At 43.2% G+C, this 21,505-nt stretch overlaps 1 protein-coding gene across 3 annotated transcripts in view; it reads right to left on the bottom strand.

Annotated features, from left to right (window-relative positions):
- Positions 1-18,270, bottom strand: part of BLTP3A (bridge-like lipid transfer protein family member 3A) — a 57,401-nt gene extending 39,131 nt beyond the window's left edge. For all 3 annotated transcript variants that reach the window (XM_073320332.1, XM_073320333.1, XM_073320334.1), the window contains exon 1: positions 18,077-18,270. Coding sequence is in view for 1 of the 3 variants with exons in the window: in XM_073320333.1 (XP_073176434.1) it covers positions 18,077-18,120 (44 nt within the window). In the remaining 2 variants the exon portion in view is untranslated. The remainder of the gene's footprint in view (positions 1-18,076) is intronic.
- Between the last annotated feature and the right edge of the window lie 3,235 nt (positions 18,271-21,505).

The raw sequence follows: 21,505 nt of genomic DNA, 5'->3' as shown, positions 1-21,505 counted from the left end.
GATTTGGGCTGTAAGAGCACCGTTCTTTGGGGGAAAAAGACTTCTTAGGTGGTTTCTGAACTCCTGATGTTTTAGCTTTCATTTGCTTTAGAGAGTCTTTTGTCTGGTTTTTGGCAGGGAAAAAAAAACACAAGAGCATCAACCCTTGCTCTTCCATCTTTAACTTTAAAAGGATATCAAAGGTGGGGATTTCATATGTCAGAGAGCTAGTATCCCATTCATCTCCCTGTACATCTAGATGTCACAAACCTACTTATTGCAAGGGAGAGTTTAGCCAAAGTTGATTGCTGGCCTGAAGCTAGTCTATAGCATTAATACATTTAGAAATCAATATCCTCATTGTAACTGTCCAGCAGGTGCAACACTGTATACAATTGAGCAAATATATCCCCTGCAGGTAGGAAGGATTAGATAAAAAGTACCAGGATGGGATGTCTTAAAGCAGGGGTGGCCAATCTGAGCCTGAGAAAGAGCCAGAATTTACCAATGTACATTGCCAGAGAGCCACAGTAATACGTCAGCAGCCCCCCCACCCCATCAGCTCTCCAGCCCACAGCACCTCCCGCCTGCCGGCAGCCTCCACCAATCAGCACCTACTCCCCCCTCTCCCCACCTACCTCAATCACCTGTTTTACATGCGCAGGAGGCTATGGGGGGGAGAAGGGAGGAGCGAGGGCATGCAAGGCTCAGGGGAAGCGGTGGAGTGGGGGCAACGCTTGGGGCAGAGCAAGGGGTTGAGCAGTGAGCACCCCCCAGCAAATTGGAAAGTTAGGATCTATAGCTCCAGCCCCAGAATCAGTGACTAAGTAAGGAGCCGCATATTAGCCTCTGAAGAGCCGCATGCGGCTCCGGAGCCACAGATTGACCACCGCTGTCTTAAAGAATAATTCTCATCTCCTTCTGCTCATCAGCTCTAGGTCCCTTCCCATTATCTTGACACTGCTGGTGCAAGAGCATTCTCCTCTGCAGGTCCCGCCATCTGAAATACACTTGTTATCTCGCTAGTCTCCTCACATCTCAATTTCTTCTCCCACTGCTATTCTGTAACTGGCACTGTACTGTAACTGTATGTAACTAGCATCTACATTTAAGTATATCTCTTTCTATTAATAGTTTTGTAACTATGGGTAAATGTGAGAAATGATTAGTTATACACTGTATGACAGATGCCCCTGATTTTAATTTAGATAGCTAAAGGATAGGATAATATATTGGCAGATGTATATAATTATTACCCACAACACTTACTACTGTTACAGAGTAGCAGATGGAGAAGATATTGAAGTGTGAACAACAGAAGGAACAGGGTAAATTTTCAGCTGAGAGCTGAAAAGAGAAGGAGAGACTGAGAGCTGCTGGGAAGCTGCTTTTGATGTTAGGAGATGCAGAAGAAAAGGCTCTTCTGTTAACAGTGGTGAGCTTATGGAAAGGGACCGAGCGTTCCTTCCTTAATTTGAAACACAAACACACACTTCTATCCGCAGACATAATAGAGAATAGTAGAAGTTAGAGATGGAGGAAATCAATTTAGTCATATCCAGTCATGCCCTGGCCAATGCGGGATTATACCCTACATAGTATATTCCCCAATGTCTTATCTAGTCACGCTTTGTGCCACACAATGGGATTTCCACACTTCTCTGGGGACACTATTTCACGATCACATCTCTCATGCATAGGACATTTCCCTCATATTAAATCTCTACCTCTAGAGCCAAGAATCATACTCACTTGGCAAGAAGGCTCATCGCTGGTAGAGGAAAACATCAATGATTGTAAAACACAGACAAACTTTCCAGGAAAACAGCAGCAGAAGCTTCAGATATAATAAATACAATGAATTTGGGAGAGTGTCTCAGTGGGGAACTAAACTTAGTTTTGGAAGGAAATAAAACTGGGCCAAAGGCCAAAACTCCTTTGAAGAGGGGGAAAGCAGCAACTTGAAAGGCACTACAAATACACAGGAGGAAGAACTAACACCACAATTCAAGGGAGAGAAACCATTTTACTAACTCAGGCTTTCAGCACAACATTACAGCAATCTGTCCACTAAGAACACATGGCATCATTCAACGCAAGACTTAGAGATTTCAGGCTGAGTACAAGGGAAGGGAAATATGTTTAATTAATATTAGATCTGCCTAATTAGTATTAGATATCTAATGCTAATACTTACATTACTCTAGTCAGTATCACATTAACCTAATTAATCAATCTATTTAGAATTAAATGAAAACAATTAGTATCAGATCAATTAATTCTTTGGAAAATGGAAAGCACCAAGTTATTAATAACATTTATTACTTCCACAGTGATATTCATTTACAAACCATTAACTAATCCACAGCACCCCAGGCAGGCAGGCAGGCTAGTAATATTAACCCAATTCTACAGATGAGGAAAAAAAGAGAAAGGTTAAGTGACTTAAGGTCACACAGGGAGTGAGTTTCAGAGCTAGATAAATGACCCAGGAGCTCCTGGCTGCCATTCCTGTGCTTGGTGCATGCTACTCCACAAGGATAAGGACGTTACTTTTAGCATTTAATTTGGACATGTATAAGATGCTTTTAAGAAGTGTCACCTCTTCTCTATACCCCGTTCAATAGTGTAATGGATGTTGGGTTTCTTGCCTACAGTTGTGGAAGGATGGGGAAATCTCTACCCTGATTCATGATGCAGTCTCCAGTCAGAGGATTCTGCCATGATTAACTCCAGTGGGGGAAACGGAGGTCTAGGACTGTTAGTGTCTGTAATAAGTTCCAATGTGACTTTGTGCTTAGAGAGACACTCCACTCCCTCTTTTACTCACAAAAATAAAAGAAAGTTTGGGTTTCAGAGCCTTGGTTTTAGAGAGTACACAGAGATGTGTGGTGTTTTTTTTTAACAATTAACAAAATTATCCAAAGCACAGGACTTGGTGGTGATGGGAGACTTCAACTACCTAGACATCTGCTGGAAAAATAATACAGCAGGGCACAACAAGTTAATGGAATGGCCAGGAGACAACTTTTTGTTGCAGAAGGTGGAGAAATCAACTAGAGGAGAGGCTGTTCTAGATTTGATTTTGACAAATAGGGAGGAACTGGTTAAGAACTTGAAGACAGAAGGAAGCTTGGGTGAAAATGATCATGAAATGAGAGAGTTCATGATTCTAAGGAATGATTGGAGGGAAAAACGCAAAATAAAGACAATGGACTTCAAGAAGGCAGACTTTTAGCAAACTCAAAGAATTGGTAGGTAAGATCCCATGAGAAGAAAGTGTAGGGGGAAAAAAAAGTTCAGGAGAGTTGGTAGTTTTTTTAAAAAACCATTATTAACGGCACAAGAGCAAACTATCCCAATGCATAGGAAAGACAGGAAGTGTGGTAGGATACCATGTTGGGTTAACGGGGAGATCTTACGACCTGAAACGCAAGAGAGTCATACAAAAAGTGGAAACTAGGTCAAATTATAAAGGATTAAAATTTAAAAAAAACAGCATAAGCATGTAGGGACAAAATTAAAAAGGCCAAAACACAAAACAAGGTTAAACTAGCTAGGGGCATAAAGAGTAACAAGAAAACATTTTACAAGTACATTAGAAACAAGATAAAGACAAAAGACCAGGTTAGTCCATTACTCAATGAGGAGGGAAAGACAAGAACAGAAAACACAGCAATGGTCATAAATGCCTTTTTTGTTTCAGTTAGCAGTGATCAGACGACTAACATAATGAACATCTGTGGGCTCAGATCTGAAGCTAAAATAGGGAAAGAACAAGTTAAGAATTACTTAGACAAGTTAGATGTCTTCTCTGAGCCATTAGCGATTATCTCTGAGAACTCATGGAGGACAGGAGAGATCCCAGAGGACTGGAAAAGGGCAAATATAGTACCTATCTATAAAAAGGGGAAGAGGAACAACCCAGGCAATTATACATCAGTCAGCTTAAACTTTGGTACCTGGAAAGATAATGGAGCAAATAATCAACCAACCAACTTGTAAGCACCTCAAAATAATATGGTAATAAGTAACAGTCCACATGGATTTGTCAAGAACAAATCATGTCAAACCAACCTAATATCCTTCTTTGATATGGTAACAAGCCCTGTGGATAAGGGGGAAAGCAGTAGATGTGATATCTCGACTTTAGGAAGGCTTTTGCTACTGGCTCACATGACCTTCTCATAAACAAAATAGGGAAATATAGCCTAAACAAGCCAACTATAAGATGGGTGCACAACTGGTTGGAAAAACATACTCAGAGTAGTTATCAATGGTTCACAATCAAGCTGGAAGGACATATTGAGTGGGATCTTGCAGGGATCTCTCCTAAGTCCTGTTCAAGCCAATATCTTCATAAATGAGTTGAACAATGGCATAGAGAATACACTTATAAAGTTTGCGGATGAATACCAAACTGGGAGGGATTGCAAGCACTTTGGAGAACAGGATTAGAATTCATAATTAACTTGACAAACTGGAGAAATGGTCTGCAATAAATAGGATGAAATTCATCTAGGATAAATTCAAAGTACTACACTTAGGAAGGAACAATCAATTGTACAAATACAAATGGGAAATGACTGCCTAGAGATGAGTACAGCGTAAAAAGATCTGGGGATTATAATGGATCACAAACTAAATGAGAGTCAAAAACGTAATACTGTTGCAAAACAATCACATTTCATTCTACGATGTATTAGCAGGAATGTTGTGAGCAAGACACAAGAAGTAATTCTTCCACTCTCCTCGACACAGATAAGGCCTCAACTGGAGTGTTGTGTCCAGTTCTGGGTACCGCACTTCAGGAAAGCTGTGGACAAACTGGAGAAAGTCCAGAGAAGAGCTACAAAAATGATTAAAGGTCTAGAAAACAGGACCTATGAAGGAAGACTGAAAAAACTAGGTTTGTTTAGTCTGGAGAAAGATGACCTGGCGGGGGGGGGAGGGGTGGCATGATAACAGTTTTCAAATATATAAAAGGTTGTTATAAAGAGTAAGGTGACAAATTGTTCTCCTTAATCAAAGAGGACAGGACAAGAAGCAATGGGCTTAAATTGCAGCAAGGGAATGTGACATTCTGTACCTTGCGGGAGTGCCCTGTAAACCCCATATTCCTCCTTTATATATAATTGTGATCTTGAATGCAAAGCATGCCATGTAAGATATCAGGGGAAAGGTTATGATGTGGTGAAAGTCACTCTTCTATCTAAATATGTATATCATTGGTGCATATGAAGTTATGAGATTGTGTTGTATGATTATCAGTTAAACATGCTGTACGTTGGGGAATTAGCCAGATATTAGCTCCCCTGAGACAACAGCAAGGAAAGCAACCAATCCCCAGGCGGGTGTAAAACCACCTTCAATAACTATTGTCCACCAAGGGAGTTAAAATTGAATGACTCACCTGCATAAGGCTACACCAGGAGAATTAGACCACCACCAGACATGCCTGGACTTGTGTTCTCCACGCGCACAGACTAAGGGTATAAAACAGAACACAGTGGCCCCATACTGGGCCTTCCGCTGCACCCCCTACCTACGCAGCAAGCAACAAGGATGCTCAGAAGACTGAAGATTCCAACAGAGGAGACTGTCCCAGGTTTCAAGGGTGAAACCTGTGTAATTTCCAGTGCGTGAGAAAAACTGCTTAATCTAGATGTTGCCCAGTCTAACAGGTTGAGAGTTAAGACTGCATGCTTATATTTTATTTTATTTTGGTAACTAACTCTGACTTTTTGCCTATCACTTAAAATCTATCTTTTGTAGTCAAGAAATTTGTGTAACTGTTTACCGGTGAGTTTACCTGAAGTGTTTGGTAAATTTGCTCAGGTTTACAAAGGCTGGTGTATATCCACTTTCCACTGATGAAGTGGTGAACCAATTAATAAATCTGCCTTGCTCAAGAAAGGGTCTTGAGCAGTGCAAGACAGGATAACCCTGGGGTACAAGGCTGGGAGCTGGGGATTTGGCTCTGGGAGCATTCATGCAATCTAGCTGGGTGTGGGGCTCCATATGCTGTTGTGCTGAGCAATCACAGCACCTGGAGGCATTTGCTGCTTGTCACTAGCAAAGCACTGAGAGAGACAGCCTAGACTGGAGAGTTAAGGGGGCACAGCAGTCCCACGGTCCCAGGCTGCACCCCAGGGATCCTGTCACACGGAGATTTAGCTTAGACATTCGGAAAAACTTCTTAACTGTAAGATAGTTAAGCACTGGAACAAATTGCCTAGAGAGTTTTGGAATCTCCATTACTGGAAGTTTTCAAGAATAGGTTAGACAAATACATAGCAGGGATGGTCTAGATAATACTTAGTCCTGTCTCAGTGCAGAGGACTGGACTAGATAACCTATTAAGGTACCTTCAAATCCTATATTTTTATGATTTCTGTGGTTACACTAGACAGATTGTTTTGGCTCTTAGGTCACAGCAGGGAGCTAGGTGATGCAGTAAGTAAACATGCTCCCTTTTCATCTGCCTACACATCTGACTAGTAGCTTGCACAGACAAGCTATACCAGCCTAAGGTACGGTGTGAATCTGAATCACTACAGTAATACTGCTAAAACTCCCTTGGTGGGCACACTTTCTGGTTTAAGAATGCCTCTTTGTTTAGCTTATGTCTCTTTGGAAGGGGTTAAATTAAACCAGAAAAAATAAACAAAGAAAAATCCTCAAACAGGAACAGGCGTGTCCACCCAGGGAATTATACCGGTATAATTACATTGGTGTAACCTCACCAGTATAACTGGTAAAACTTTCTATGTAGACAAGCTCTTAGGTCACAGTGCAGCAAACTTGGTGGCTTACCCTGGTTTATCCACAGCTGATGGTCTCTGCTCAGCATTCAGCACTGGATTAGCAGGTGCATTGCAGTGGGGCAGGATTACAGTACCTGACAAATCTGTGTGAAGGTTGCTTTCACACCATACCTGCCTACACCACAATTGGCTCTTGGTTATCAGGGCTATCAGTCTCTTTGTTCCATGGGCACCAAATTCATCTAACTTAAATAAAAGCCTAGACACTAAACTCTCCAAGGCAAATTATTCAGCTTCACCTGCGTTGTGGAATGTTCGCCTATCTTGCCCAAATCCGTTCAGCAGTCAGTTCTCTGAACTCAAGGAATATCACTAGTGCTATTCTCTGCTGTGACTGTTGGACTGCAAGATGACTACTAAAACCAAAAGAAATTGAAAATCCAGTTCAAAGTTCAACCTACGAAAGAAATCTTGGTTTTCAAACACGCTGGAGAGAAGACAGAACCGTTGTACAGAGTAACCTGGTATGTTCACCTATCACAGAGTGCGTCTCCCCCACACATACATCCATTCACTTAGTCCCTTTTAGACCACCTCTCCTTCTGGGTAGGAACAATTAATCAGGGCCATGTATGCTGGAACTTTATGGAGGCTCCAGATCAAGCACACTCTGTACAAAACACAGAGCAAACTCCTATCTCACCAGAAGGAGACTTGTGCAACAGGCCACAAATTAATTTGAAAAAAGAGGGAGTCTTGTCGGGGCTGACACATGCACTTAAGGAGCTGTTTTACTATTTTGAGTCCCTCAGTTGGAAGCTCGACAGTCTTTAAATGCCAACCACTCCATGTTCTGAAGTTTGGAATGCAAAGCGTGTTCAGCTGCCAGGGTACTTCCCAAGACTAAACCACAAGCAAATAATAGCACAAGCGAAGACAACTAGAAAGCAGGGCATAAGCTGGGGAATTTTACACCATCTTTTTTCCTTCGTGGTAGTTGGTAGCCCCTCCTCTAAGGTTTTGAGCAACTCTTTATTTTGCAATCTGATTCCCCTTGCAATTTATTTCCAGCCACTGGAAATTAAAGGCTATTGTGTAATTTAGATTCAATACAATGGTTGTGTGGGAAGTGAGGGCAGAAGAACAAGTCCAGGCGAAATACTACAAGAGCAGGGAATGGGAATCAGGATTACTGAATTCCATCCTAGCTCTGTGACTTTGAACAACTTCCCTCACCTCATGGTTACTTTGTTTTCTCATCTGTAAAATAGGGACAGTACCTATCACACAAGGAGGCTGGTAGGCTTATAGTTAGTCACTATTAGTAAAGCACTATTGTGCATGGGTGCATATATACACACCGTACATTCGTCCAATATAATGTATGGAGTATGTGGTAAATGCCAAGTATTAATACAATCATACAAATGGTTGGTAAATATGAATTATTTGGAGGGAAAATAAGCAGGGGTACAGGGAACGTTCGTGACTTGTACAAAGCCACACTATAAGTCAGTGTCAGAACTGGGAACTGAACCCAGGAGTTCCTGCCTCCTGCATTGTAGAAGTCCAAATTATTCTCTCTCACAATAAGTCTCCTTCTAACTTGCCAGACAGAATGCACATTCCTCTACACAGCTTTGTGATCTAGGTGAAAGTGGTTTGAGCCTATCAAGAGCCAAGCTGTAGCTACCTGCTTTGCAGAACTGTCAGTTTTGCTCTTTTGATGAACTACCATGCAGTACATTTCTGATTTTAAAGATAACTTTATAGGGAAAAAAGCAGGTCCTGTCATGTGTGCACACACTTCCCCACCCGCTGACCACAAGGAAGTAGTAGCTAACTGTTACTTTTCCCAGCATGTGATCTGGGGTCTGTATTTGCAAGAAGAATTGATCAATACATGCAAAAAACAAAAAACAGGACTCAAAGCCACCAAGGCTGTAACAGAAGAAGTAGTTACCAAAGCATTTCCCTAAAGCTCTGCATCCACAGTCCTGCATGTGTTGCAGGAAAGGGGTATGCGGAAATTTAAGAGACTGAAGCCTATAAACTAGTGGTTTTCAAACTGAGGTCCGCAGCTCATCAGTTACCTTGACAGCTCTTCCTTCAGAATGAAGTATTACTAGAATCAATGTGACAGTCTATTGGGGAGTGGAGGATTGAAATATATGGTTTACAGGAGTCCCTCTCTTATGGAAAGGACTGAAGAGCCCCTTGCTTTGAACTGTTTTCACCCTGAACCTGAAAATGTTTCTAAGTCTATATTCAGAGCAATATATGAATGTTAATGAGTTAAGTCTCTCATCGTTAGGATGAGGCAAGTAAGTATTATTCCTATTATACACCTGGGGAAACTGAGGCAGAGAGCTGAAGTGACTTTCCCCAAACCATACAGCTGATCATTTTGGGCTGGATTTACCAGACATCATCTCCTTAACTCCCTGAAAAGAAAAAGAGGCATTATTCCCATCTGTCAGTTAGATAAATAACACAAGACCAGCCTTCTTGAGAGACCATCCATTGCCCTGCATCCTTGTCACAGCATTAAAGTCAGCAGGTGCAGAACTGCTGATCATCTTGAGGTATTGTCTCAAGGGGACAGGAAGCAGGGGCTTTTGCAACAAAAGCTGGGGATTCTGGAGTTCTCTGCTACTTTATAGAGACCGGTACCCTTCAAAGAGAAGACTCCAAACATTTGCGTCTCCACTTCCATTCTCTGTCATGGGGTGGATGCAGACTGTTTCAGGATGGGCTGCAGAATTTATTTTTGATTTTCCATTAGCTTCTGCTTCAAGATTTATTGCTCAGGCCATGTTTCTTTTGATTGTAAAGCATGTGTTCTGTTTCATTTGGGGCACAAGGCACCTTACCAGCTGGTTCAGGAGCACAGCACGTTGAAAAAGCAATAACGTGATGCTTTTGCAGAAGGGAAACTTCCATTCCACTAATGGTTTATCATCAATTTTTAAACTGCTGGAAGCTGTGTGGTTTTACACACTTCCCCTCAGCTGTAACAGTTATTTTAGGCAAGTTGTGGTCCCGAACTTTATGAGGAACTGTAAATCCCTCAGATACTGTGCACAGTACACATAAGGGGCATAGGCTTTCTGACACTGGCCACCTGTGGGCCTCAACCTTGACTTAAGATGAGCCATTTCTAGGAATGGGAGGGGAGTTCAGTCTACATGGTCCATTCAGTCATCAGTCTCTCTGCTAGGACTATCAAAAAGAGAGACACAATGCCAAAAGTGATCAATTTTGAGGTATGGATACTCATTCATTTATAAGTGGACCGAGTCTCCAGAGTTCCTTTCACATAGAGCATTGCATGATAATGACACAATGGTAAGGACTTTCAATCACTACTCAACTGGATTGGTTTCAAGCAGGTTTAGAGAGGTGAAAGGCTGTATAAGTCCCACTACCAATTCTCTGCAGCAGAAGTCCTGCTTGCTTTTAGTCTGTTGCTGCCCAGCTGCCTTGTGGCAGGTAGCAAAAGTCCATATGGAAATAGCTCTCCTACAAACAGCTAGTAAAGGAAATAGACATTTCAATATCTGCAGGTTAGACCAACGGCAGAATGCAGTTTCATCTCTGTGCAGTTTGAAATCTAGCTCAATCCAGTCAGAGGTGCTGTTCTGGTGAGCACCTTCAATTACTTCAAGGGGCCAAATAAGATGACCAGTATCAGACCATTCCAAGGATTGTGATCCATTAAACTAAAGCAGTGCATTTCCAGTTAGCTTAAAGCATGAGCAGAGGGGGGAAAAAAAGATACTAAAAGAAATTAAAAGAGTTATAAGGTGAACAAATAACATCTTGCATTTACATTGCACCTCTTAGCCTCAAGAACCCCAAAGCACTTTACCAACCACACGTGCAGTAGTCACTTCAACCACCACCGAAAGGCAACCACCCGAGGGTGGCATGCAGCAGTTGCTTACAAGCACACAGCAACAGTGCATAACAGATTAGGACAAGAAGTGAAAAATCACATATGCAAGTAAACCTACTGGGGAATTTAGAAGGGCAGATGGTAATTTCCCGAGTTAAGCATTTAGCCAGGAAACTGGGGGTACTGATGAAAATAGGAAGTGCATACAACTGTAGGATTTTCTCCATTCCACGCATGACTCAGAGATCATCAGGCCAGCAGGGACCACTATAATCATCTACTCTAACCTCCTGCCTAATACAAGCCGAACAACCTCCCCCAGTAATTCCTGATGGAGGCAACATCCCACTTTCCTGACTTACACATTGCTCTACTCCCTCTCTCAGTGCTTTCTAGGAAACGATAAGTCTCCTTAGGCAAAGGGGTCTTCCTGACACCATTGCCATCTGGGCCTCTGAGTGAAGCTTGAAACACTATGTAGCAAGATGTTGACCTAGTGCAAGGAGAGTAACTGAGCAAGGAGGCATTCTAGTATCATATATGTAACATGGGGGTGAGGGCCAGATGGATTCTGGACATCTGCATGACCAGACATTAACTCCTCCCTGAGTCCAGCTGAAGAGCCCGATATGTGTTTTATTGGAGAGTAAGTGTGGTCTAGTGGTCAGAGAGCCAGACTGGAAGGAGGTGATCTGGGTTTTGTTACTAGTTCAAATATAGATACATTACCCCCTTTGGTTGATTCCTTGTGTGTAAAAATAAGAGTAATAAAACTCATCCACCTCATGGGATGAGGAGGATGCATTCATCAATGCTGGTAAAATGCTTTGGCATCCCTAGGTAGAAGATGCTAAATAAGTCTTCCAAATGAGTCTGTGAAATGCTTACTGGTCACATGAAGCTGACTTCTCCTCATTTCCAGCTGCTAAATTGCATTAAAAGATAAAGATATGTTAAATGCTTTCCTGATATTGCTTTTCCACATAGGCTATTGCTGTAATTGCCACTGGGATGTTATGTGATTGCAAACAAAATGGGAGGTGAGTCAACACAATTTTGACAGGAGGATGGGAGGGAGGGAACATGGCCTGCACAACTGTGAATGGGAGTGGAGTGTCCATGAGACCATATTCAGATGTAGCCCACCACATCAAAGACTTTGGAAACCCTATGCTTGAGAAATGTGAAGTATCAAAAGTTTGCAATACCACCTTAAATTTGACCTGCCACTGGTATTAATTTCCATACATGTAATAATAATTGGTTTTCAGAATCGTTTGCCAAAATTTTTGAAAAATTCCTCTGCTTCTAAAAGATTTACACAAACAGACCCATACTGCAGAAAGGAAGCTTTAATATTAGGCTATGTAAGACACAATTCTGTCAAAATCTCTATCTTTTCCTATCCCTACTATCAACTGTATGGACAATGTGATAAAACTTGTAGAGCAATCAGTGAAACTAACTATGCACCCTTACACCCACCAGTCACAAATGCTGACAATTAGGCTTCAACCTCTGTCACGTTGGTTGTACAGCAGAACCCCAGCGTTACGAAAACCAGAGTTATGAACTGTCAAACACACATCTCATTTGGAACCAGAAGTGCGCAATCAGGCAGCAGCAGAGACCCCAAAAAAAGCCCCAATACAGTACAGTACTGTGTTAAACAAACTACTAAAAAAATAAAGGGAAAGTTTTAAAAAAAAAAGTTGACAAGGTAAGGAAACTGTTTCTGTGCTTGTTTAAATTAAGATGGTTAAAAGCAGCATTTTTATTCTGCATAGAAAAGTTTCAAAGCTGTATTAAGTTAATGTTCTGTTGTAAACTTTTGAAAGAATAATAACGTTTTGTTCAGAGTTACAAACAACCTCCATTTCTAAGGTGTTCGCAACTCTGAGATTCTACTGTATTCTCCAAAGACGTCCCTTTCATCCAGGAATCTTCAAATCCATGGAAAGGAATAACGCTGAACACAAGCTGATTGTGGGTGAGGAATTCCAACAGAAGACATCTAAGAGTAGATTAATTTCTCCTTGTCATCAGATTGCCACATTCCCCTCTGGGTTCCCATGACTCCAGTTGTTCTCAGTCTCACTCTGTATCACAGACTTGCCTTTCAGGAGAAGGCACGGTCCATTAAAACCTCCAAACCAAGGCCCATACCAGTGTTCCCATACCAGTGTTCCAATTGAACCGGTGGGGTTGTATGAGTGAAATAACCAAATGTGAAGTGTGTGGGGTAAAAATGCCCATGAGCACAAAAGAACTGTGCCTTGGCACTTTCTATGAGATCTGAGACAAGGGTCTTTGTCAGAGTCAGTCCCAGTCCCTTGCCTGATCACAAGTATGGTGGGTTCAGCAGAGACAAGAAAAGTGACAGCATAATGCAATCATGTGTGTTCATATCACCCCCATCTGTAATGACTAAGGCCAGCTGCCTAGGCCACTTGGTGACACAATAAACAGCACCATTCCATCATCACATAAACAGCAAGGAGAAGCTAATTCAGTTCTCCACAGAGTTGTTCTCTCTGCTGTCTCTGCGATGGTGCCAATTTTCCCACTATTCTCACCACAATCAATTTTAGCACTGGCTTCTCCCACTTTCCACAGACAACTGAAGCTTCTCCATAACTCCTGCCCAACCTACACCAGTGCTCCTCTCCTCCTACACATCCCACCCTGTTCCCAAGACACCATCCCAGCTTTTCTGCTGACTGCTCCCTTTGTTCCTTCACCCACTCCTGACTCAATCAATGCCTTCTTTCACACCGCCCCTCCTGGCTTGAAATGGGTAAAGCTTGCCAGCCCCCCTCTTTGCCTCCTCAGAAACCACATAAAACCTACCATAACCTGTGAAATAGTGATTACACATCCCATTTTGCATCACACCCACTCATGCCATTACAGTAAGTTATTTGGCACAGGGACCCTTATCTATTGGGCAGAGATTACCCAGCACCCTATATACTCATGTATGGTTTTAAGTGTGTAATAAAATGAAGCTTTAGGAAACTTTTGTTAAATCTAAGGGCAGGTCTACACTATTGCTTAAGTCAGTCTAATTATTTCACTCAGGAGTGTGAAAAAGAAACCCCCCAGCGACGCAACCTACCTAAGTTCTGTCCACACTAGTGCTACGTCGGCGGGAGAGTGTCTCCTGCCGACATAGCTTCCGCCTCTCATGCAGGTGGAGTAATTATGCCAACGGGAGTACGTTCTCCCATCGGCATAGAGCGTCTTCACCTGACGCGGTGCAGCTGTGCCAATGTTGCGCTTCTAGTGTAGACCTGCCCTAAGAGTGGACAGAAATTTTCCCCATGCAATTCAACAAAAATAAGACTTCACCCCTGCCGTGTAGTGAACCCAATCAGTACAACAGGAGTGCAACCGTAACCAAATCTCGTCACTACCCTGTGCCTCAGTTTCCCCACTTGTGGAACGGAGAGGATAATACTGAGCTACCTTTACAAAGCAAAGATCAAGCACTTGGCTTCAGTTATATGAGTGCTAAGTATTACTAGTGCATTCAAATGATATTAGTCTGGTTTCACTGTCCAAGCTGAGTGAAATGGAAAACATTAAAGGGATCACTCTTTAGACTCAAAACACAGGGTGTGTCAAAAGAAAAGATTTTATAAAGGCTAAGATCAAGAGATGTGTTTCCATTAATGATTACAAATTACTAAATTAAAAAAGTATTTTATTGTGTATGCACCTAAGGAGCCCAAACAGGGATTAGATCCAAGGCACTATACAAATACACAGACAATCCCTGCCTCAGAAAGCTCACAATCTCGGATCTTTGATTCCGATATAAACATTCTCCCACAGTGTTTGCAACCCATAGCAGCCCCTGACCAATGCAAGAGAACTAGACAGTGAAACCAACTATTTTCCTTCTGCAAGCTAAAAATAGTGCAAGAAGATAAACAGCACGGATGGTGAAAAAGACATTCAAGATTTTAGATGCTTTCCATTTTAGGAATGGAATGGAAAGTAATGTGTTAAAAAAAACCCACAACATGAATAAAGTTTTTTTTAAGATGTATTCTGAGGCCAGTGCCCCATCATACACATCAAAACTCACCTTTGCAGAAGATCTCTGCAAAGTGATAATCATTATTCCACTGCAAGTGTATGTGTTTCATTTCTTCTGAATAAAAGCTACCAAACAATTTGATACAATATAACTGTCCTTTGGATTTCCCTGACCTTGGAGTCTCAGTTTTCCCTTCCTTGTGAATTCCCAGACACAGAGATAACACACACACACACACACACAACTTTAATTGAGGAGGCTGCAAAAGAAACAAGGAATTATTTCAAATTAAAATTGAAAACAGAAAATAAAGAGAGCTTAATGATTCAGTAGCAAAGCTTCTCTCGAGCACACACACAGTTAGAAGAGAGACCCACATGAATAAAGAGTTGGGTTATTTTATGTGAAAGAAAACTGTAGTAGCAATATAAGAAATGCAGATTATAATAGTGATGTTGCTTTTCTACAGCAGCTTTAAACTGTGAAGGCTCAAAGCACATTAAATCTCTCAATCCCTGTGTAAATTACAAAAACCCATTTTATAGGTAGTGACTCAGGCCTCAGTCCTGCAAGTTATTCAGTTCACTTGGACAGAGCCCCAATGAAGCGAACAGCATGAAGAATTGGAGTTTGACTGACTAGTCCAAAACAACACCCCAAGCCAGTAACAATACCAGGAGTAGAACCCAGAAATCCTCCCGACTCCAAGATCACTGCTCACACCATTAGCCCATAGTCCAGGCACTGCAACAAAGGACTGGAAAAAGGCAAAACTGAGGACTGTAAAATAACTAGATTAGGAGGAGAATGAGTGGGGGGAGGGGAGTTCATGAGCAAAAAAGGTCACTAAAAAGGGGTTTCGGCAGTGCACAGTAAAAAGGGCAAGCGGCAAGAATGAGACAAAAGATTAAGGGGCCCACAAATAGCAGTGAGGAAAGGTTACATGCACAAAGCAAATGACAGCATTATGTATTGGCAGAAAATGTGTCATTTAATCATGGGGGCTAGTGAGACACAGAGAACACATTAGCTTTATTCAGGTCTCCATTACTAACTTGTCCAGTGTACTCTTGTGCACTTTTCCCAATTATGAATGGGTCAGCGCCTCCTGACAAGAATGCTGAATCCAAAATGCACACAACATGCTGGTTTGGGGTAGGGGAAGGTGGGAAGCTTGGAAGTTGTGTGCTGTCAGGACTAGCAGAAAATCATTTAAATTAATGAATTTAAGAAGTCTACTAGCAGGCTGTGTTACATTCTTGTTGGTACAAAGGTGGAGGGGAGATCAACTAGTGACTCACAAAACAGCCTTAAACAGATGCTTTACAGATGGTCATTTAATGTTTGCAGAGGTTCTTTCCAGGTCCCAGAAATGCTAAGATTTTACCTTCAGCCTAAAAATATACAAAGTCTGCCAACCTCAGTGTACCTAAGCTGTTCATGGTGGAAAACAGGGCAGAGAGACTACTCCTTGGGTCCCTTCTAGCTCTGCCACTGACATTACGTAGCCTTGGGTAAGTCACTTTGTCTCTGTTTCCCCACCTGTAAAATGAGGATAAATGCTTGCCCATGTTTACGCTTTAAGAGCTTTAGGTGAAAGGTGCCATGTAATATTTTGCCTTCATCCACTTCATGCAAGTTTCCCAAGCCTCATACCAACCCCTCTGAAGTGACCTCGTTTTAGAGCTGAAGTGGTTTGCCCAAGGTCCCACACAGCTAGTAATAATACCTAGCGCTCAGATAGCAATTATCGCCCTAGATCACAAAGCACTTGTCAAAGGAAGTCAATATTCTCCCATTTTAGAGATAGGGAAACTGAGGCACAGATAAGTGATTTGCCCAAGGTCACCCAGCAGGTCAGTGGGAAACCCAGGAACAGAGGTCCTATGCATTAATCACTAGATATTGCTTCCTCTTAATACAAGTTTGATGTATTACTAGAGACATTAATATAAAACCTCAAGTCACTCAGTGTTTTGTCAATCTATCACGACTGTGTGCAATATTCTGCTCCCCTGGATTCACTTACCATAACTCCCCCACCTCATTACCACTTATCCTTACTCTTTCTTTCCATTAATTTCTTAGCCTTTTTACTCACATATTCACTACCTATCAGTTTCACTTACTCAAACCTCTTACTTAAAAAGCTTCCCCACATCCCCTTTCACATCTTAGGGTTACCAAATCCAAAAGTACCAAGGAAAACCCAAATTAATTTAACATCTCCTCAGGTAGGCCTCTATGCTTTACTTTAACACAAATAGGACTGAACTAACTAGACTGAGGGAGGCAATCATTGGAAAGCAGGCCAGAGGGACATCTATGAATGATCTTTCATTCCTTCCATTTCACCTTCTCTGAGAGCAGCACTGATGCCTAGAGAAACTCATTAACTTTCCATTCACTCCCACTAAATCGTTTCTAACCTGCCAGCCAACCCTGTGCTACAGGAAGACACACACATACAGAGAGAGAGAGAGGAGGGTTGGTAGGATGAACGGGAAAAGCTGAGGAGGAAACAGTGGTATCAGCCCCAGAATCTGTCCTTGTGCCAATATATGGGAGGGTGGGGAGAACTGCTGGGAAGGCAGGGGAATGGGAAAAGGAGGGGAGCAGGACAGAGGTAGTATCCTCTCTCATCTGAACAGAATCTATTCCTGAGCCAGTGGCAGAATCACTGATGGGACAGGAGCACTTTGGTGAGGCAATCACAGCAGCAGGGAGGCTGGGAGGCCCTCTTACCTATGTCGGGGTGTCAATACCAAGCCGCAAGGAATGAACAGGGAGAAAAGGAGAGACATGGGGCAGGGTAGGAAGCACGGGGGAGAAGAGGAGCAAGACAAGGAAAAACAAGATAGTTGGGAGACTCTGGTGACACCCCCTTTACCTGGTCAGGTGCTTCAGAGCATGCTCCCGCCACAGACCGCCCCCCTACCTGAGGGCAGCTACTGCAGGAGACGGGGGTGAAAGAGGGGCTAGGGGAGATTGGGGGGGAGACAGGTGAGGAACACTCATCACCCCACTTGTTCCCAAGGCAGGAGGGGAGCCTTCCCCCCTTCCCTATTACCCCTAGTGGCGGGCAGCCTGACCCCGCACTTCTCGGGGAGGGAGGGTGCCGGCGGGGCAGGGGGAGAAAGGGTTGGCTATGGGCATAGAGGCCCAGGAGGGACGGGGGGGGGTGTCCCCCACAATGAGGGCAGAGTCTTCGGGGCGGGGGGGGGGACGAGTAGCACTGAGGGGCGGGGTCTCGGGGTCTGTGAAGGGTCCTTGGGGTAGCGAGCTGGGAGGCACCCCCTAAATGTTTGCAAGGTCTTGGGGGGGGCAGGGCTGGGGGCGGGTCCCCGCGGTGTGCGGGGAGGGGGGCAGGGCAGGTCGGTGCCTCACCTGGACAGGTGTTTCAGGATCTGCTTCTTGATGATGCCGGCCATACCGGGTCCGGGCGGGGGGCGGCTCCTGCCGCTCGGCGCGCGGGGTCCCCAGCCCCTCACCCGTTGCCGCCCGCGGAGCCGGCTCCTGCCATCTCCCTGACAGCCCTCCCCGACTCCGCCAGCATCCCGGCTAGCACCGCGGCGGCCCGCTGAGCGCCGTCTCTAGCGCCACCTACCAGCGAGAGGGCGAGGGAGCGCACAGCCAAGCAGCAGCGCCCTCTGCCGGTCCGAGGAGGCGAGCCCAGCTGCGTTTGTCCCTCTCCCAGCCAGTAACACGCCCCCCACCCTCCCCTGCACGGACACCCATAAGGACCCCACCCTGCAGCGTGCACCTAGAACTACCTCAGGACCAACGCCAGGTGGCAGCACCCACCACCCACCTACCTTGCTCCCCCCCACAGGTGGCCCACTGCCCCCAGGTGTGTGGGGAGGGGGGCCCTCACCCCACCCCTGCCATGGTCTCATCAACTGCACTAGCCCGCGGCTCCACCAACCAAGACAAGCATGCTGCCCCTCCTACACCCTTAAGACTGTAACCCACCCTCCCAGGGCTCCACATAATCATAAGCATAGTTACCCTGTCTTGTCCACACATCTGAACAGAGCCTTTTCCAAAGCATGGAAGGTGAAGAATTATTTCCCTCTCTACTCTCCCTAGGACACACAGTGGGGCACTGGCAAAAGTTAGGCTAGTCCCTATTAAGAAGTTTTGCTAAAATAGCAATGTGAGTTGGGGGGTGATTCCTCCCTAGCAACATTTCTATATCAGCAAATGCCCTAACGTACACACTTATACTGGACAAACCAAAAAAGGGGGTGTGCGCTTTTTTGGCAGTATAGCTTACTTGGTTGGGGGAACAAGCAAGCACGCTTTTGCGGGTATAAGCTGCATCTGCACTTGAAGAGTTTGTCATCTCATTTACTCTCCACCCAGTACCTATATACATCACACAGCAGTAAGTTTGGCTACTCAGAGAGCAAGTAGCAGTTTTTTTGCCAGAGGCTTAACACCAGACTAGCAGGAGCATCACTGGTAAAGTAGCAGAAGATCAGCTTGCATGGTTTCTGATTCTTCGCTATGACAGGATTAGGGCATGAACATTAGAGGAGCTACATTTACCTCTGTAAAAACAAAGCAGAGGATCACATGAGCTACTATGCTATAAAGAAATGTCCTACCTCAGTTGCTTCCTAGTCCCTGCCTTTGTCTCTATTACAGCATTTATCACTCATGTTTTTGGACCAATCTCAGATTCTTATTGGCAGAAAATCTTCCACTTAGTCTCACACCTCCTCTCTACCCAGATCATTTCCAGACACATTTTCAGGCAAGCAAATACTTTAACTCTAAAGGGGTCATGGGACAAGTTAAAAAAAAAAAAACATTTAACAAATAACTTCACCTGTTACTTGTGTCGGGCAAGACTGAAATGGAAAAAAAACAGTTAAATTTAATTTCTTCTTTGATGCTTTTTTTACTTTTGGATTCCACTCAAATTGGACAGCAAAAACAGATTAGTCAGTTTCACTCTGCAGTTCCATACACCCATACAAAAACTACAACAGATGGATTGTAAATACAAGAAGCCAATGTGATGTGTATGTTCTGTTTTAAGTGACTCAGTGAAATGTTGCAACAACAACAAAATAATGGGAATGATTCTATTGCTCCCTCAGTTTACCAGCCCTGTGTTTTATGTCACATTTCAGTATGTTAGTCTCTTAACACCCAAATATCCTACCCTGGACAATAAACCCTTCTTCTTTACTGACCATACTCTACTTTGGGAGATGATTGTAATCTTAGGGGGAGAAAAAAAAGTCTCAGTGTCACCCCAAAAAAATCCATTTGAGTTGGCAGATTTGTGCTGGAGAAAATAATTGGCTGACTTCAACATATGGTTGGACATATTCAACCCTTTGCAACCACAGATCAAAACTAGGCAGATTTCAAGCCAGCCCCTTATCTTTCCAAGGTAGATACACATACAACAGAGTTCCACACGGTTTACTCTGTGTCTATCTTTCCTACAAGCCTTTAGAAACCAAGGCTTTGCTGTAAAAAGACAAGATCTCCTGATATTATAAGTAAGAGGGTTTTCCTTTTGTTCCTAACTAAGGTCTCCTCTTCCCCTACCACTGTGCTGCAATAAAAATGGTCATGCTACTGCCTGAAGTGGATGTTTGCCCAGGATTTATGTCAGGCTAAGTAATGGAAAAGCTGATCTAGGATTCATTTGATAAATAATGCAGGAACAGGAATACAATTCATGCCAATCAACATGGCTTTATGGAAAATAGGTCTTGTCAAAGAATGAAATCAGGTTTGTTGGACGAGATTACAAGTTTGTTGTTAACACTTTTATAAAGCATTTGACTTAGTACCACATGACGTTCCAATTCAATAGTTAGCACTATACAATGTCAATGAAGCATATGTTAGATTGAATCAGAATTGGCTAACTAACTGATCTCAATATGTAGTCAATGAGGAATCACCACATAGGGTTGTTTCCCATGGGGTTCCTCAGGGATCAGTACTAGGCCTGACACCATTCAACACTTTCATCAACCATCTGGAGGTAAATATAACATCACTGCCGATAACACAAAGATTGGCCCAGTGGTAAATAATAATGAAGACAGGGCAGCCCTACAGAGCAATCTGGATCACTTAGGAAGCTGGGCCTATTCAGCAAAATGTGTTTATTACAGCCAAATGTAAAGTAATACATCTAGGAACAAGGAATGCAGGCCACACTACAGAATGGGGGAGCATATCCTGGAAAGCAGTGACTCTGAAAAGCATTATCGGGTCATAGTAGAGAAGTAACTCAGCACAAGCTCCCAGTGCATTGCTATGCCAAGAAGGGCTAAAGCTATCCTCAGATGTATCAACTGGGGAATATTGAATATGAGTAAGGAGTTGATTTTACCTCTATACACAGAGCACTGAGATACTGGAATACTGCCTCCAGTTCTGGTGTCCACATTTTAAAACAGATGCTGAAAAACAGGAGACTGTACAGAAGAGAGCTACAAACGTTATTTGAGGGCTAAAGAAAATGTCTATCAGCGAAAGACTTTAACTTACCAAAAAGATTGAAAGGTGACTTGATTCAAGCATATAAGTACTTTCACAGGGAGAAAATAGCAAATACTAAAGGGCTCTTTAATCTAATGGAGAAAGACATAAGTACCACTGTCTGGAAGCTGAAGCCAAACAACTTCAAATTAGAAATTAGGCACAATTTTTTTTTAAACGGTAATGGTGACAAATCATTCAACAACCTACCAAGGCCAGTGGTGGATTCTCCATTTCTTGGAGTCATCAAGTCAAGACTGGATATCTTTCTGAAAAATCTGCTTTCACCAAATAAAGAAC

The sequence above is a fragment of the Lepidochelys kempii genome, chromosome 21 (assembly GCF_965140265.1).
Source record: "Lepidochelys kempii isolate rLepKem1 chromosome 21, rLepKem1.hap2, whole genome shotgun sequence".
Classification (NCBI taxonomy): domain Eukaryota; kingdom Metazoa; phylum Chordata; order Testudines; family Cheloniidae; genus Lepidochelys; species Lepidochelys kempii.
The sequence above is the reverse complement of the archived record's forward strand: the minus strand, read 5'-3'. Positions and strand labels throughout refer to the sequence as shown.